The 18,605-nt window shown below is 37.4% G+C and overlaps 2 protein-coding genes across 3 annotated transcripts; both read left to right on the top strand.

Moving 5' to 3' along the window:
- On the top strand, positions 1-9,415 carry LOC133714918 (exocyst complex component SEC10b). Of its 2 annotated transcripts, XM_062141200.1 has the most exons (25): positions 1-145; positions 848-943; positions 1,043-1,300; positions 1,389-1,463; positions 2,060-2,161; positions 2,292-2,342; positions 2,426-2,531; positions 3,001-3,111; positions 3,503-3,594; positions 3,886-4,054; positions 4,132-4,208; positions 4,290-4,388; positions 4,479-4,569; positions 5,116-5,201; positions 5,288-5,461; positions 6,068-6,121; positions 6,210-6,338; positions 6,462-6,554; positions 6,658-6,804; positions 7,008-7,105; positions 7,727-7,811; positions 8,252-8,310; positions 8,404-8,502; positions 8,587-8,670; positions 8,910-9,415. In XM_062141200.1, the coding sequence occupies exons 2-25, from the start codon at positions 848-850 to the stop codon at positions 8,986-8,988; spliced, it is 2,514 nt and encodes an 837-aa protein (XP_061997184.1). In that variant the 5' UTR covers positions 1-145; the 3' UTR covers positions 8,989-9,415. The 2 variants fall into 2 exon arrangements, with proteins under 2 accessions (XP_061997184.1, XP_061997185.1); XM_062141201.1 differs by lacking the exons at positions 1-145; positions 848-943 and having other exon boundaries at positions 1,160-1,300; positions 2,041-2,161.
- Positions 9,416-10,700: 1,285 nt separating this feature from the next.
- Positions 10,701-14,162, top strand: LOC133717431 (uncharacterized). The gene is made up of 9 exons (XM_062144141.1): positions 10,701-10,893; positions 11,006-11,264; positions 11,631-11,753; positions 11,853-11,935; positions 12,106-12,222; positions 12,426-12,561; positions 12,644-13,289; positions 13,415-13,611; positions 13,868-14,162. Exons 1-9 carry the CDS (start codon positions 10,772-10,774, stop codon positions 13,982-13,984), a joined length of 1,800 nt encoding a protein of 599 aa, XP_062000125.1. The 5' UTR covers positions 10,701-10,771; the 3' UTR covers positions 13,985-14,162.
- Positions 14,163-18,605: the final 4,443 nt, after the last annotated feature.

The following is an 18,605-nucleotide window of genomic DNA, read 5'->3' as shown; positions in this document are numbered from 1 at the left end:
GTCACTTTAGGTCTTTAATATTCATCGTAGTCTTCGTTCCAAGAACTATTTCTCTCTCTGGCTCTCGATCTAACCCAACCAAAAACCAAGCGAAGAAGAAAGAGGCGAACTCCGAGTCTCTGCTACTCTCTCAATTCCAATAGAGGTGCACTATTCGTTTCCGGATTTGTTTCGATTTTTCTTTGGATTTGATATTTCTGTATATATATATATATTTTAAATTTTAGAAACTGCAAAATTAGGAGCTGTAGTTATCGATTTGAGCTTTAGCTTGGAGCGAAATGTAGAAAATGTTTAGTAATTTGTTTGATTTTCGGGGTTTGAATGAGAGTTTACTGTGACAATTGAGCTCTGAATTGAATCGGATGGTGAGTTTTGTGATTTTTACTTTTTTTTTAATTTGTGAAGGAAACCAATGGAAAACTGGAATGGAGTCATTAGAAAAGTCTATGCTAAGTGAATTAATGTGTCCTTAGGGTTCTGATGTTTCGGATTTTGCAAATTCATTTGGTTACAATGGTGGCACCGAAATTTTGGTCTTTGTGCTCCATTGACAGTTAAAGTGATTAGCTTTTAGCCTAGATGCTATATATAGTGTGTAAAAGTAGGGATGCTTATATTATGTGACTGCAGAAATATGCACATTTGAGTTGAGCCTAGCTTAAGAGTTGGGTATATTGTAGCGTTGAGTTACTTTGTTGTTTGAGCTACTGAACTTTGGCTGTTGACTGAATATTGTGGTTAGTCTGCCTGTAATGGATGGAAGTTTTCGCTGGATGTTGACTGTTGTGAGTTTTAGTGGCGAATTTATTCATTCTGTTACATTATTTGGTTTTTCTTGAACTAGATGAAAGAGAGTAGAGATGGAATCAAGAGCGACAGACGTGCGAAAAATTCATCAGTTAGCTCACTTCCACTCATCTTGGACATAGACGACTTTAAGGTGGGAAAAAAGAAGAATGAAAATATGAGATTTTTGTAATTTTTGTTTTACAGCTGGGAATTTAGGTAAACTGAGGACTAAAATTCTTTAAACTTGTAGGGTGAATTTTCATTTGATGCATTGTTTGGAAACCTGGTAAATGATCTCCTCCCATCCTTTCAAGAAGATGAAACAGATTCATCTGAGGGTCATAGCAACATCAGCGGGACTGACTCTTTGCCAAATGGACATATGCGAGCCCCGTCAGATGCAACAAGATTTGCGCAGGGAGTGTCTGACCCTTTATTTCCAGAAGTAGATAAGATCTTATCTCTGTTCAAGGATTCTTGTAAAGAGTTGGTTGATCTCCAGACACAGGTATGTCAGGAACAGTGTAAATATGGGACTTACAAGTTCATTTCCATCTTTTTTTTAAGTTGCTGATTTGCCATTCTTCCTGTTGAAGATTGATGGAAAGCTATTAAATCTTAAGAAGGATGTTTCTGTACAAGATTCTAAGCACCGCAAGACACTTACTGAGGTTAGTTGGCAGAGGCCTTACATTTTATGTTAATATATCTCCGCAAGACACTTACTGAGGTTAGTTAGCAGAGGCCTTACATTTTATGTTAATATATCTCAAAAATGTTCTTCACACTGCATTCCAAGAAAAGGCAGTGGTCCTTACCAAAGATCTAAAGTTGCAATAGTTTCCACCACATCTTTCTAACTAGGCTGTTATTGTCAGAGCTCATACAATATTTTATCACTGCATGCATATTGGGGTTGGACTTCATGCACTCTCCAGCAATAACATTGTAGCTCTGTGAATAATGTTTCCCATCTTTAGTGATATGGAAATTATTGCACCTGGCCCTTCACCTATTTTTATTCAATGAGTATGATATGTGAGGAATTCATGAAACTAAGATAAAATGCTTCTCGTTCTAGTCTGATAAAACTGATTGTATACCACTATAATGTGGTATTCCACCAATCCTAGTGCAAAAACATTTAAGCTATCTACAAGTTAAGTGAGGATATCTATTCAGTGGTTTCAGTTTCAAGCATTAGATGCATCTGACTTGGATATTGAATTACAAATTTGACTGTATTAGATTACATATTATTTGTCAGCTTGAAAAAGGAGTAGACGGCTTGTTTGGTAGCTTTGCCAGGTTGGATTCACGTATATCAAGTGTTGGACAGACTGCTGCAAAAATAGGAGATCATCTACAGGTGAAGTTTGTCCTATGCTTGATTGCTAATGGACTGTTTGCTTCCAAAGTTGTAATTGAGACCACTCTAACCATTATTTCATTAAAGTTTAGTAATTTATGTTTGTAATTATTTGGATTTTCCTTGTCAGAGTGCAGATGCTCAGCGGGAAACTGCTAGTCAATCAATAGAGCTCATAAAGGTAGTCACGGAACATTTAGTGTGTTCTACCCTTTTTTGGTAGTAAGTTAACAGTTAACACAATGTTGCCACTTATTCTTGCAGTACTTGATGGAGTTTAATAGCAGCCCAGGCGATCTAATGGAACTTTCACCTCTATTTTCCGATGACAGTCGTGTTGCAGAGGCTGCTAAAATTGCACAAAAACTGCGTAAGATGACATTATTTTATCAAACAGCTGTTGTTATTTTATTATGGCAAAATATTAAGATCATCTCTCTTTCACTCTCTCTCCCCCCGTCCTGTTCCTCTTTTCTCTGGAAAGGGGAGTAATGGCATTGAGTAGCTGTCATTTGTTTTTAGTTGTGGCCATGATATATGTTTAGGTAGATGAAACCATAATGAATTTGTATCTAACTCATGCTAGTAGGTTCCATGAACTGAATCAGTGAAGTTTTAACTGTTACTTATTATTTCCTATGCAATCATATAATATGTAATCTGGTAAGTGGCCATCAAGTTGTGCTGCCTTTTTACCTTATGAGTATATGTAAATATAACATTCCCCCATGAGTGTCTAGCAGCCTATAAAATCGTAGATAAGGCTCATACTGCCAAACAACGTTCAGGGAAATATGCCAATATGTGATAATTACCTTGCTTGCCTCTGTTGATGATAGGGGCATTTGCTGAGGAAGATATTGGAAGAACTGTACCATCGGTCATGGGCAATGCAGCCGCTAGCAGAGGATTAGAAGTTGCAGTTGCTAATCTTCAGGAGTACTGTAACGGTATGATTACATAGACTATAGTCTTAAACATGCTATGTCTCATTTCACTGAGTAATTTTGTACCATGGTCTACATGCAATCTTTGAATTCTCTGTGTCCCCACAGCAGTTATTTTCTGGTCTCTAGCCTATTTCTTTCGTTCTTTTTTATTTATTATTATTATTTTTTATGGTTTCCTTATCCAACAACCCTTCCCGGTATTTTATTCAAAAAAAAAAAAAAAGCTATGGATGGCTCACCTCTTTAATGATTTCATCAAAAATTTCTGGGACTACAGTTAAAAGTCTTGGTAGGGGAAGCTTTTCGTTCAGTCTCTTACAAACTTTATGGAATATATTTTAATCAAGTTCTTTTTTTTTATTTTTCTTTGTTTCTTTTTTTACCGTAATAGAATTGGAGAACAGACTGCTAGCTCGATTTGATGCCGCATCACAGAGAAGAGATTTGTCTACCATGGCAGAATGTGCTAAAATTTTATCTCAGGTAGACCTAAACTCCATGGCCTAAACACCTAAATATGCCTAGTATATAGAATGTGCTAAACATGTACCATTGTATTTAGCATTGAACTCCTAAACATATATTGTAAAAAAAAAAAAAAAATCCTAAACATATGGCCTCTCTCTCTCTCTCTCTCTATCTCACACCCACACCCACACCCACACCCACACCCACACATAAAACCAAATGTCACAGTGAATGAGATAGGTCTAAGGATTTTATTCATTTCATGAATCCATTTTCCTTATATTGTTAATTTATATTGTGATGCAGTTTAACAGGGGAACTAGTGCCATGCAACATTATGTGGCAACACGTCCAATGTTTATTGACGTGGAAGTCATGAATGCAGATACCAGATTGGTTCTTGGTGACGAGGGTTCCCAGGCTAGTCCTAGCAATGTTTCTCGTGGACTTTCTTCCTTGTACAAAGAAATCACAGGTTAAAGAATGGTCATTGATTGAAATCGAGAGGTGGAATTCTTCAATATATTTGTTATATTTTTGTTTCTTTTGCAGATACTGTACGGAAGGAAGCAGCAACAATTATGGCTGTATTCCCTTCTCCTAATGAAGTTATGTCAATCTTAGTTCAGGTACCATGCAGGACCCCTTCTATTTTATATTTCTTCTCCATTTTCAGCTTCATGTTTTTAATATTCTGTTTTTTGGTGTAGCGAGTTTTAGAGCAGAGAATTACAGCTTTATTGGACAAATTATTGGTAAAACCATCTCTCGTGAACCTACCTCCTATGGAAGAAGGGGGCCTTCTATTAGTGAGTAAAACTACCTGGGCAGTTCCTTCCTTGCTTACAAAATGTTCGTGTAGTTCTTCATTTTACTTATTTTTTTACCTGTGACTGCAGTATCTTAGAATGCTAGCGGTGGCATATGAGAAGACGCAAGATCTTGCTAAGGACCTGCGAGCCGTGGGATGTGGTGACTTGGATGTCGAGGGTAATGAATTAACCTTTTGAGGTCTCTCTTTAAGTGGATTTGCTTCTCATGGGAATACTAGTGTGGATATTATGGTGATGGTGAATGAAGGGTCATGATGTCGACAATGTTTTTTACCAGCTGAAAAAATAAAAAAGACAAAACAAAGCAAAAACAAAAAGGGAAAAAGAGCAAGTGTTTGGGAAATAGGCATTACCTCAAGATGCCAGGGTTTTTTAGGAATTTACATGTCTACTTTTGCTGTGGTTAGGGGCAGCGGGGTTCTAATTTGATGGTTCTGTATTGGGGTTCCTGTACCTCAAATGAACCTGCCTTCTGCCTTTTTTCTTCCAAAAAATTTCTATGTTTAATTTTAATAAAAAGATCAGAAATCACATTATGTAACAAATTCTAGTCTCACGGCTGACAAATTTTTACTAGCCAGTTCTTACAAAATAGGAATATTAGCATTTTTGGTTACTATTCATATTTGCTTTGGTTGAATGAAACTGCTTTTTTCTACTTATCAATATGGGATCTTCATAGAAACTTTATCTGATGTTTCAGGCCTCACAGAGTCTTTGTTTTCTGCTCACAAGGATGGATATCCTGAACATGAGCAGGCCTCTCTTAAACAACTATATCAAGCTAAGGTTTGCATCAAATGCATTATTATTCAATCAAGCTCCAGCTATCATTCTGTGTTGGTAACAATGATTAACATGTATATGCTGCGCAGATGGCAGAACTACGTGCTGAAAGTCAGCAGACATCTGAATCAAGTGGAACAATCGGGCGCTCAAAAGGGGCAGCAGTAGCATCTTCCAACCAGCAAATATCTGTCACTGTTGTGACAGAGTTTGTTCGTTGGAATGAAGAAGCAATTACCAGATGCACTCTGTTCTCATCCCAAGTAATATCTGTTCTTGCACTATATACATTTTCTACTCAAGAGTTTTAAATATGTATCTGATAATCTGATTCACTTGGGATTGAGGAAATTATTTGCTCAGTATCTTCTAAAGTTATTATAATTTTTTTTTCCCAAGTTTTCTTTTGAATGTTTGCCATTGTTGTCTAGTATTTTCTCTGTCCTCCTCTATGTGGGTTGGTGTTTACACTTCAACTCTTTATTATATCTCATTAACATGCATTCATAAAGTTACTTTGTTTAACATGAAATTGGAGATTCTTATGAGGTATCTTAAATACCTATATTCATAGAAAATGACTTCAAGGACACAGGTATCATTCCCCTGTGGTTGAGTGGGAAATTCACCTGCATGGGTGCATACATGTTCTAGCAGATTGTTAAGTATGAAATTTTGACATGCCTCATAAAACTGATTGGGAGATGGGCAATATAATATGAACGGTGGTTAAACAATATATTACTCTGCTCTTTTAGGTATACATTTAGGGTTTCAATTATTCTAGATTTTTATGTTGCAGATATATTACTAGTTTTTTCATTTTATTCTTTATAGATTTATATAATATAATTTTTTTTCCCCTTCAGCCTGCAACCCTTGCAGCAAATGTAAAATCGGTGTTCACTTCCCTCCTAGGCCAAGTAAGTTGGTTGCTCATTAAAATAACATACAGATTGAGGATTTTTTATTTAAATGAAATTCATGATATTCTTTTTCTTTCCTTTATAGGTCAGTAAATATATAACAGAAGGTCTTGAACGAGCAAGAGACAGCTTGACTGAAGCTGCATCTTTAAGGGAAAGATTTGTATTGGGTACTAGTATGAGTAGAAGGGTGGCTGCTGCAGCTGCTTCTGCTGTACGTACCTGATCATATACTTTTTGATGCATTCTAAATTGTGAACTACAGAATACTTGATTCAACTAAATGCACAGTTTTTCCAATACGGTAGACTAAGGAATATGAATGGCTGATGTGTAGGCAGAAGCTGCTGCTGCTGCTGGTGAAAGCAGTTTCAGATCTTTCATGGTTGCTGTACAACGTTGTGGTAGCAGTGTGGCTATAGTTCAGCAAGTATGTTGGCCATTTGCCATTGTCTAAATGTGTATATGTTGTTCTTGATGGAATGACCTGATATGTTTTGAGCGCTTAAATTGATTGGGATTTTACTCTTCAGTATTTTTCAAATTCTATCTCTCGGCTTCTACTCCCTGTTGATGGAGCGCATGCTGCTTCATGTGAAGAAATGGCAACAGCTATGTCAAGTGCGGAGGGTGCTGCATATAAAGGGCTTCAACAATGTATTGAAACTGTGATGGCTGAGGTCAGTTACTAAATTTTTGACCTACTATATAGCTTGTAGGTTGGTTAATGATTCCACCTTGTAGTAACAATTAAGTATATTCATGACTTGGCTTCTTGGTGGCTGCTGGGTTATATGTATGTGGGTCCTGTATGTGCATCTTCTCACCCTATGTCATTTGCCCAATGTTCTAATGTTTTTCATTTGAAACCCCTGCTATTCAGGTGGAGCGGTTACTTTCTTCTGAACAGAAGGCAACAGATTACAGATCACCAGAAGATGGATTTGCTCCTGATCATCGGCCGACAAATGCCTGCACGAGGTTACAATCAATGAATAATTAATGCCTGCATTTTTAGGACTTCTGCAAAATGAGTCGTTTTATCTCTATTTATCTTTTTTATTTTATTTTTTATACTTTTTAAATGGAGATGGAGCTTGGCATGAACAAAAACCAGAGATTTAGGAAGTTAACAGTAAGCTCTGTAGTCCACAATTTGACACCTGCATTTAGCTGTCTGTCTGATGTTTTTGATTTTTTTTTTTTTTTTTTTTTTTGGGGTCAAACTATTGAATCGTCTTTATGGGATATCTAGTAGCATATATGCTAATTTCTCAACCAGTTCTACAATAATTAATGATCAGCCAACTATATAGGGGCTTCTCTCATTCTTCCTTTCCCTTGCAAGAATATCCTGTATACTGGATTAGTAATTGCTTCCATTTTTGGACTATTCAAACAAGAATTTCTTGGTCGATACCAACTGAACTGGATAGGTTTACAATTCAGGATCATAATTCTGGTTCGTGACCACATCATTTTAACGAGCGAGTTTTTTTATTTATTTTTTTATCCTTGTTCTTTCTTTTCTAATTTGCTTATATGTTACCCTGATCAATAAAATGATCGCTGTTGATAATGTGTTTCTTTTCTCTTGGCTAGAGTTGTAGCTTATCTTTCCCGTATACTAGAATCTGCATTCTCAGCACTTGAGGGTCTTAACAAGCAAGCATTTTTGACTGAATTAGTAAGTACTTGCTGTCTCTCCTGATGGTTTTTATGTGTTGCGGTCTCTGAGTTAGAACTAGACTTGATTATTGTAGAATAGCGGGCAAGTGCACAACTCACTGTGCAATTGCTTGTTTGCATATAATTGCAAGGGCATGAATACAATGATGAATGTTTTCAACTGGCTTGATACAATGATAAATTTGTATCAACACTTCTAGCGGACAAAAGTGCATAATGCTTGCATGATACAAGGCCTTTAACACTATCTGCGGCAACTGTTGGATCAATTAAGATATAAGTCATAGATGATATTTTTCATTTTCGTCACACCTGTATTTTAGTTCATGTGATTTTAACTTGATATCTTTGGGCTGTATAGGGGTTAGGCATTTTGAATAAAGATGGTTATGATGACACCATCACATTTGAACTTAAATTATGTTGAATGTTTGCCAGGGAAATCGCTTGCATAAAGGGCTACTAACACATTGGCAGAAGTTCACTTTCAATCCCAGGTAAATGGACTTTCTCATGATTCTTGACCTGCTAAACTAGGTCAGTTGAATGTTCACATTAATTGATGAGTTCAATTTGTTTCCCTTTCTCAGTGGAGGATTACGGCTGAAGCGTGACATAACTGAATATGGAGAATTTGTGCGGAGTTTTAATGCTCCTTCTGTTGATGAAAAATTTGAATTGCTTGGCATGTGAGTTTCCTTGAAATTGCTGTATTTCCAGTTCCACCCATTTTGGTTTTTGAACATGAATGTATGATGAGCTTTCATCTGCAGAATGGCCAATGTCTTTATTGTTGCTCCTGAAAGTCTCTCAACTCTGTTTGAGGGTACCCCCAGTATACGGAAAGATGCACAGAGGTAACACTTCACTCTTAAAAAAAAAGTGTAGACCACACACATATTGAAGCTCAGTTTATCTTCCCATTAAAGACGATGAATAATTTGCAGTTGATGAAGAATTTTCCAAATTTCTCTGTTTTCAAAACATGCTGATAAGCATGAAGCTTTATTTCTTAATGATCTCTCATCTTTTTTTTTTTTTTTTCAGAAAATAATCCATTTGTTCTGATACAATTTTGATTTGGATACTAAATCAGGTTTATTGAGCTTAGAGATGACTACAAGAGTGCAAAACTTGCTTCCAGACTTAGTTCCTTGTGGGCAAGCTCAGGTTGATTCAGGAGCTGTATGTTGACTAAATATGACCTCCCAATGTTGTGTGGCATCAAGGTGCTCCAGAGATGAGGAAACTGACACACCGAGTTGAAATTATTTGGAGGCACAGACATCAAGCAGGGGAACCGGTTTAAATTGGATTATTGGTCTGGTTAAAGAGCTCATCTTTGGACAGATCATTGAACTGCATATTGTTTCTCTTTTCCATTTTGTTGAGTGTATATTTTGAAGGTACAAATAGGAGAGGACCTGGAAGACACTAGTTTTTAGATCTCTAATTTATTTGCTAGGGTTGCAAGTTTCATTCGATGATTTGATGGTTTTTGCCCTTTTGTAAATGGTACCAGTGATGAATTTGTTGCACTAAGTTGTGTTTCTTGATTGCAGTCCGAATAGTATTATTTTGAAATCACTAGTTTGTTCCTTACACTGCTTTGTGGAGGAAGTCATTGAGAACGGCTTTACGGTATTAGCGTTCCATGTGCATTCATCCAGCAATTTTTTTTGTGTCTTGCACATAACCTCTTAAATTTTACATATATGTAGCAACGTAAAAGGTTAAGCCAAAATTAGATTGGATAATAACTTGATAATTGTTAAAAAAAAATAAATAAATAAATAAATATATATATATATATATATAGGATTTTTCTCAGGTGCGGACGTCCGTACCGAAATTTCGGTACGAATTTCCGGTTTTCACCTACTTTCTGATCACATATTTTGATCTTAACCGTTCAGTTTTTAGGTTCTAATGTATAGATTATCTCTGCAAAATTTAAACCAATTTGGTAATCGTTAAGGCATCCAAAACTGCAATTTACACGAATGAACTGAATCTGTCGAACCGGAACCGTTTGTGTACATTGTTGTAATTTGTAGTTTTAGATGCCTTAACGATCACCAAATTGGCTGAAATTTTGCAGAGGTGATCTATACATTAGGACCTAAAAACTGAACGGTTAAGATGTGAAAATGTGATCGAAAAGTGGGGGAAAACGGGAAATCCATACTGTCCACACTGTACGGACGTCCGCACTGTAGCCAGACTGTATGTATATATATATAACAGACTAACATCCAGGTAATTACTAATTAGTTACGATCCAGGTAACAGACTAACAGGTCATCAATCTGGACCTTCAATTATAGACCACCTCTATATTGGGTGTAGTGTTTATATGTCGAGACAATTTTTTAGAGACTGTAAGAAATAAATGTATTTTAGTCATATATACTATGAGATTATAACGACTTTAAATGTGCAACTTATTCTCAGTTGTTAGATGCACTTGTCACTTACAGTCACTCAAAAGCGAGAAGGGATTCAAAGCATCGACATGCACTTGCACCAAGAGGAATGCATAACTGAATAACGTCAAGTCCAATTTTTAGTTATTAAAAAAAAAGAAAAGTAAACTTCAAATGTCAAGAACTCAGATCACCAAATAGGTACTAGGTCACTTACACCGACGGTGTATAGGCAAATTTTTGCATTCATGATTCATCACATTTCTAAACCAAACTTGTGATTTTTTCCCCCCAGAAATTCACGTGGTTTGCACGTGCTTCGGAGACAGGCGAAAATATTTTACCGTTCTCAAATGTCAATTTCTCTCAAAATGTTTTTCCCTCCTCTTCCATCGCCCTTCCCGCTCAGTCCGCTCACCATTTCAAATTCCGCTCCATTTTCCCGACAAAAAAAAAAAAAAAAAAAATCCCTAAAACCCAGAAACAGTTTCAGACCTAATGGCGGAACCACAGAGAGAGCCGTAGGAGCGATATGACCAATTCCAACACCGCCTTCGCCAAAACCATCTGCTCCATCTGCTACGAAGACCTCAACCCCGTCTCCGAGGATCTCCAATCCATCTCCATCTGCGGCCACGTCTTCCACGAGCTCTGGTAACATCTCTTCCTCCACGCATCATCAAATCTTCTCCCTTCGTCATCGAATCGTTAATTTTCATTACTGAATTTGCGGATTTTTTTTTTCTTCCTGTCTACAAAACCCTAGTTTGCAGCAGTGGTTCGAGTACTCGTCGAACAACAAGTGCAGTTGCCCGGTGTGCAAGCAGAGCTGCAAGGCGAGCGATGCCGGCCGGCTTTATTTCCAGTCGGTGGATCCGAGTAGCACTCAGCGACCGGTTGCTGAGTGTGAGGAGGAGGACGCCGAGGCATTGCGTCAAGAGGTGCAGAGGTTGGAGTCCAAGACGATTGTGCTTACTTCGGCATTGGACCGGCAGGGGCAGAGTCTCAAGGAGCTCACCGACGAGGTATTGGATTCTCATTATGCTGGGGGTTAGGATTTCGAGAAATTTTGATCTCAATTTTTTTTTTGTTTCATTGCTGATGTTATGATAGGTCACACATTTGGGGTTTTCGTTTTACTCTCTTGATCTGTGGAATTTCCGAATTTGAGCTGGAAGACGGAAAAAGGGTTGAAATTGTGGTTTCTTGAATGTTTTCTGTATAGGAAATAGGAACCTCTAATATGAGCTGAGACTTTAACTGTTAAAATCAAGTAGAAGGTCATATAACAATATTGAAACTCTGGATCCTCGGTGATTTATTCTTTAAGATTGAAGCATCTTGCTTTTCCTTCATGTGGTTCTTACTTAGGCAGCAATTTTCTTTTTCAGCTTTGTTTGTGCAAGGAGCAGGCAAAGAAAGAAGTAGCATCAAAGAATGATGCAGTGGCGTCAAAGAATGAAGCCTTGAAACAGCAAGCATCCATGGAACGGATGCTTCGTATGAAATCTGGGGTAAATTGTCAATTGTAGTTCTTTACTTGTATTATGAAATACTGTAGATCAAGTTATGAAGAAGGAAAATCTTATGAAGTTTTTGTCATCTTTTCATAGGAGCTTGATAAAGTAACTATGGAGTGCTTGAGGTTGCAAGAAAAGAATATGAAATTGGCCAAGGAGCTTGCAGCATTCAAATTGTGAGTCCTTTTGCGTTATTAGTTATTTTGGTTGTGTATACTGAAGAATTTGAATGTAACATTTACCTTAAGGCTATTACCCAAGCCCCAACAGCTATTGTAATCAGATTAATCTCTCAATTATCTGTTTCTTTTCTACCCCTAACATAGCTACATGGATTTAACTGCAGGGTATCTGACTTTGATCTAAAAGAAGAGGATGTCTTAAACTATGCAGCTCTTGGTAATGGGGTGAACAACAAAGAATCGATAGATAGCCTAAAAAAGTCCTTGTTGTCGCGTGAAAGGTTAGCCATATGACCTTCAAACTTTATATAGATATATCATTTTTTTTGTGTGTGTGGATGAAGCAACCTGTTTAACTTGTGTTTGAGTTATCTTATCTCAAATATAACTTGAGCAGTTATTGCCTATTCATTTCACTCTTGTATACCTTTATTTTTTTTCCTCAAGTTTGATGTTGGTTTCTGTGTACGCATACTTCTAATAGGGTTTACCAGGTCCATGCCAAAAAAATGACGGCTAGATACAATGAATTGATGAAAAAGCACAGAGATCTGGCACATGAAAAGGCTCGTTCTAGTGAAGAACTAGAGAAGGCTAAAGAAAAGATGAATACATTAAAGGTGAGTTTTGTGATGAGATCATCTAAAGTAACTCTCATATAGATGAGTGAATCCTGATTAGTGATTTTGTGCCCTTTATCAGACAAGGGTACAAGAATTGGAGAGTGCGGTTGAAGTCAAGGACAATGAAGTTTTGAGGGCTTTAAAAGCTTCAAGGGAAACTCGAGGGGAAAGAGTTATTCAGAATAATGTTAGTTGTAAATCTGATTCTGTGTCCGTCAACAATTCATCAGAAGATCAAAGCAAACAGTTTGCTCCAATGCATAAATTTGATAGGATAGGAAGCTTGCCAAATGATCCACTGTGCCAGACAGTACACTTCAATTTCATTAGCCCTATGGATGCAAATTCTACTAAAGATGGTACAAGTACCAGTGCTGATGATGAAGAAAGAGATCCCTACTCTTTAATTGATGATGATGCTTCAAAATTTTCCACAACTAGACATGAACTTTCAAATGCCAATGTGAAAAACCCACTCTGTGAGCATAGAACTAGCCAGAAGTCTAGTATGTTGAGACCAGGGGCTGCTTCTGATTCAATCAATGAAACTTCAGTCTGTAGACTAAGAAATCTGGACAAGCCTTTGGGCTCAATAACTGGTAAAATGACTCATATTTCCAAGTCTCCTGCTGCTGATGTTGTGATTCTTGATGATGTAGAAGAAGTCTCCCCGGTGCTTAACATTATAAAGGAATCTCCCATCACACAAGCACTTCCCAGACAAGGTATATCACTGATGCATATAGTCAATTGAGTTTGATTCCTTCACGTACAGATGAGTTACATTAACCTGAATAACATTACCAGATACAATTTTAACTTTGATTTTGAGTTCCTCTCTTAAATGCAGGGGATGCAGGCTCTTCTGGTGGCTTGCTTGGTCTTGATGGAGCAAACAGGTTGGGAAAATGGTGCAAGCAGAGTGTAAACAATGGATCTGTAACAAGGCAAGACTCAACGGCAGATAAAAGTGATTTGATTGCTGTAGGAACTGACGGAAGAGGTGGAAGAATCAAAGTTCTGAGATCTCATAATCAATCAACATTGGTGAGGTCATCTAGTGTTATTTGTTTTATTCTGGTCCAAAATGCTTTATCAGACTGGTAGTAGCTAACTGCATATAAAAGTTTATTTTTGTAGTTCTAATCACAGTTCTTTTGTAATAAGTCATTTGATTGTTTTTGCTCATATTTACTTGGAACCAGGAAAATTTGCTTGTAATGAAATTTTAATGTTATAGTGGTATATCTTTTACCAATGTTTCAGGTGCTAAGCATGTAAGGATTTTTTTTTATTATTGCAGGATAGTAAGTCAAATTCACGGGGACCAAAGAGATGCAAATATGGAGCTAAGACAAATAGACTGCAGTCCCAAGGGTGCTTGCAAATGGAACACTTCTTCGGAAGATCTGGTCAATAATCAAAGTGTTTAGAGGTGTGCATATTATATATCTGCAAGATTGTAATGCTCTAGTTTCTATGATTTATTAGAGCCAAGAAGAGAAAAAAAAAATTCACTTGTTAAATTCACTTGTTATGCCCCGACCAATGTATGCTAAGAGACTATCAAATGGAAGAAGCTGATGGCATTTGTTGTACTTCCTGCTTTTGAACTTTGAGTTTTGCTAGTTCTGATTTTTGTCTTAATTCCCCCCTCCGTCTTCTTGAAGAAAATCATGTTTCTTATTAGGCTCACCTTGCTATCCTAGTATTTAGCCTAAACAGAACCTATTCAGGTTTCCAGAAAGCCATTTATCATGAATCTTTCTTTGGATCTGGTATTATTGCGTAGTGTTGAAGTTAAGGCCAAACAAATTTCTGGAACTATTGCAAATGGAATTCTTCTGTTGAAAATGGACTTTGTCTTGCATCCTTCTAGTTGGTGAAGTGAATGTGATAAATTTTGGTCAGAACAACTCAGCAAAGGGAGCTTTGTACATCAAGTAATAAGTAGCTGATGGAATCACATTTCTTCTGTTGTAACCCCGCGTCTTCCTGTAGATGTTGAGACTTCTAGCTTCATGTAAGAATGATGATTGATGAATACTTTTCATTATGTCTTATGATCGAATTCGTGAATTATGATTTGAAGATTACAGTGTAGCACTTGATGTCTGCATGCTGGCTAATGATGTAAGTAATGATGCAATTACCCAAAAGTGATTCTCATGCTTAAAGCATGATGCTTTGGTATACTATTTTATCATATGCTTTGCGCACCAGTTTTGATGTTTCTTTAGGCAGGCCTAATTGTCATGGTTGTGTTTCTTACATACCTCGAGTCTTTTTAATTTCCTCTGCGAGAGGAATGGATATATTCAAATTCAACTTCGAAGACTACAATTTAGAGTTGTTATATTTTGCTTATATTAGATGGTTGGAAAATATTGCTAGGTCCAACAGGATTAGTAAACGGGCACAATTCAGTCTTTTGGGCGAGTTTGATCCAAAAAGGCACGTTCGTTCTGGATTTTTGACCGGAAAAATGTCATGCTTGACACGAGCTTTTTGGTAATTGAAGAGAACCTAGCTAGTTGGTTCATAAATTAGAAATTGGGTAATTAAAATAACTAAGGGTGCGTCTATTGCCACCATACCATTTTCTTAGTTCACCCTACAAACATTTGAATTATTGAAAGATTATATTATCCAAGTGTAATTAATTTTCTAAAATCCAAATTTGTAAGGAAAAATAAAACTTTTCCTTTTCTAAATAGGCTACTCAAAAACCATTTAGTTATACTTTAAAACTAGAACGCGCCCCACGCGCTGGTCTCTTCCTGAGGAGTGAATGCTCCGTCCGGCGGCGCGTCCCTGTGGTGCTGTCGTCGGACGGGCCTGTGAGGTTACGGTGGGCACTAGCGGGGGTCTGAGGCTTAGGCGCGACTCGGGAAAGATGGATGCAAGGTGTTTCTTGGGTGGGGCAGATCTACTCCGATCTGATGGGCTCAGGAGAGGATGGGTTGTTGGCCGGCGGCGAGATCTGGGGTCACAATCGCTTTGTTTGATCGGGCTTCTGCCTGGGTTGATTGGGGTAGGTGGATCCGGGCTTCGATCTCCTGGCAGTGGCGATCTGTTCTGGCTTGTGGTCAGGTCTCCGATGGCTGTGGAGATCGTTGGTGGGCGACGTGGGAGTTCCGGATTGCTGACTCTGGTTCGTTGGCGGCGGACATGGTGGTGGGATTGGTGGACTGCTGCTCTGGAATTCCTTGGGGAGGTTGGAGGTTGGGCCGGGCTTTGGGCTTTGGATCCTTACTGGTGGACAGTTGGGTTGAGCTGTTTGTTTATAAGTTGTTATTTTGTTGTTGGGTGTTGTTTTGTTGTTTGTTTACTTATTTTGGGCAGATTGCAAGCAATAAGTCCCTGCATTCGTTGTGTAGGGATAGTCGGGCCTTGTGCCTGTGGGTGCACTCAAAGTGCCTTGTCTGCTCTAGGTAGGCGGCGAGTTCCTTGCTTTGTCAAATGGTCGCTGCCTCCTAGTGGCAGGGTGAGACTACGTGCCACTGGATGTAGATTCCAGTGGCAACATGATAGGAAAGCTGGTATAATGGAAATTACGCTTTGCTGCATTAAAGTTGCTGATCAAGTAATCTTTCCGTTGTGTCACCGCTGGGAAGCAAATAGAACCGTCTGGAGCGCGTTCTTTGCTAGTTGGTGTGGATTGGAATACAAGTATTTAGTAGAGTCGTCTCATGATTTATTTTCTGGATGTACTCTAGTTGCAGATTGTAATCTGGGGTTTAGGCTCAATGTCCCCCCCTTGTATTCGTCGGTTTCATTTATGAAGGCTTGAGGGCAGCCGCACCGGCCCTTGTTCAAAAAAAAAAAAAAGGAAATATAAATAAATAACCAATGAATTAAATAGAAAGATTACTTAATTTCTCATTGGATAACATTAATCTTCATCTTCTCCATCCAAATTTGCATTTATTACTATTTTTTTGTCTTTTTTTTTACCTCTTCATCATGAATTCGTTATTTAATTCACAAAATCATTAGCACCAACTACATTAAAATCTTTGCAATACTTTTTTTTTTTTTTGAAAGAAGGCGATAGCCAATATATTGATCAAAAGCCAGAATGACTCTTACACACCCTTCCGCTGCCATCTATAGACAGACAAGAAGATGTGTTAGTACCCACTGTGGTACATACAACTAGGTCACTCATTTGACATTAAATACATCGAAATAGCATGAATCTTCCATCGGTACTACTTCGGAAGATTCGCTAGAGGCACAAAAGTGCGTAGCTCCCTAAAAAATTAGGGACTTATTGAAAGTAATAAAATTACTATCCTAGAGTTCCTTAAAAAAGGAAAATAAAACCAGCTATTAAATAGCCCAAACACCAGCCCGCGCCGCCCCTTGACCCCGACGTCATGACTCCCACCATGGAGAAGCTTCGAACCAAACAAAGCAAAATCATGCTATCAGACTTAGAGCCACTGCAGATCCTAGAAGCCAGAGGACCCTAGACCATCAACACCCGTCCGGCAGCCTCATAGCGACGCCGAGGCAAGCCCCACCGACGTGGAGTGCCGCCGGACGAGAGAACCTTGGCTAAACCTCGACCAAAATTCGAGCGCGGGTGGCGCGTTCCTGTCCCTCACAGAGAAGAGATCATTTTTTTGCAATACTTTTTGTGAATACTGAAAGTAAAAATTTAAAACACGAAAGAAAAATCTAAATATCTTCTTAATTGCTCATAGTTGTTAACTTACTAATCTTTTGACATAGATTGAAATAGATGAAACATTGAAGCAGAAAGAAATTTAAAAAAAAAAAATGGAAGTAAATTAAATTATGATTTTGTTAGGAAACTTTAATATATTATAGTTTTTTTATTGGTATAAATTAAATGCTAGATTTTCATTAAAAAAAAATTCTTTTAATTGGATATGTCATATAACGATATTCTTGGAAATAGAAATGGGTTACATAAGTAAATTTAATAATTAAAATTAAAATGTAGGGTGTAATGAGCAAGTAGGGTGAACAAAGAAAATGGTAGGGTGGCAATAGCCGCACCCAATAACTAATACTTCATCTTTGTTCTTCCAACTTATCATATTATTCTAAAATTGTAAGGTATATTTGGATACAACTTCGGATTTATTATTATTTTTCTGAGAAGAGAGACAAATTCATTAGATGCCAACTAGCTAGTGTAGCTTTTCTGTTTCTTTTCAACAACTGATAGATAATGGCAAGTCCAACATTGATGTTGAAACGGTACTCTTCATTTAGAGTTTTGCCTCACTGAGTTTTAGCCGCATAAGTTTTTAATGAAGTCACATGTCACAATATCGAGCCATTTGTCTAAAAAGTCATTTGTCTTTATTTCTAGATAAGAATAAGTGAAGACGAATACATGTTTTCACTTCTTCTAATCATTTGTGGGCATTTAGTTTGTCAATCCCCATGTGATTGGTTTAGGAACATTCAAGTTTTTAGAAATAAGAGTGCATTTTATTTTCTTACCTTCACATTTGAGTTTAAATAAGTTGTCGCTTACACTTATATCCGATATTATACATTCAGCTAACAGAAAAAATCATTATTTTCGAAACTAACTAGTTGATGCGTGTAATATAAATTAAAAGATAATGTGTCAATTTTTATGAAAGACACATTTTGTTTTCTATCATGGATTGATAAGAGCTCATTTCACTTAGAAGTGCTTATCTAACTTTAATTGGCATGCGGTTCAAGAAATTTATGGAATTGTTTCTCACCTTTACAAATCACAGATGTCAAGAAATGTAGGGATCTAACTTTTTTTTCGAATCAGAAAACACAAAATTAGAAACAATGTCAATTGTGCAGTTAGTGGAAGACAACCAGACTTAGTGGGTCCAAGTGAAACCCTTCACTTCCAAAAAAAAAAAAGTGCAACTCAGATGACAAAGTTTCTTTGGCAGACCATGATAGCAAGCAAGTCTTAATTTGCCACCGTAAGAATTGGTGTCTATTTGACTGATAATTTTTCAGATCAGTACCCTCTTTTGTTTTTTTGGGTTACAATCAAATCCTAAAAG

Source organism: Rosa rugosa, chromosome 6 (assembly GCF_958449725.1).
Source record: "Rosa rugosa chromosome 6, drRosRugo1.1, whole genome shotgun sequence".
Lineage (NCBI taxonomy): Eukaryota > Viridiplantae > Streptophyta > Magnoliopsida > Rosales > Rosaceae > Rosa > Rosa rugosa.
This window is presented reverse-complemented; position numbering and strand designations above follow the sequence as displayed.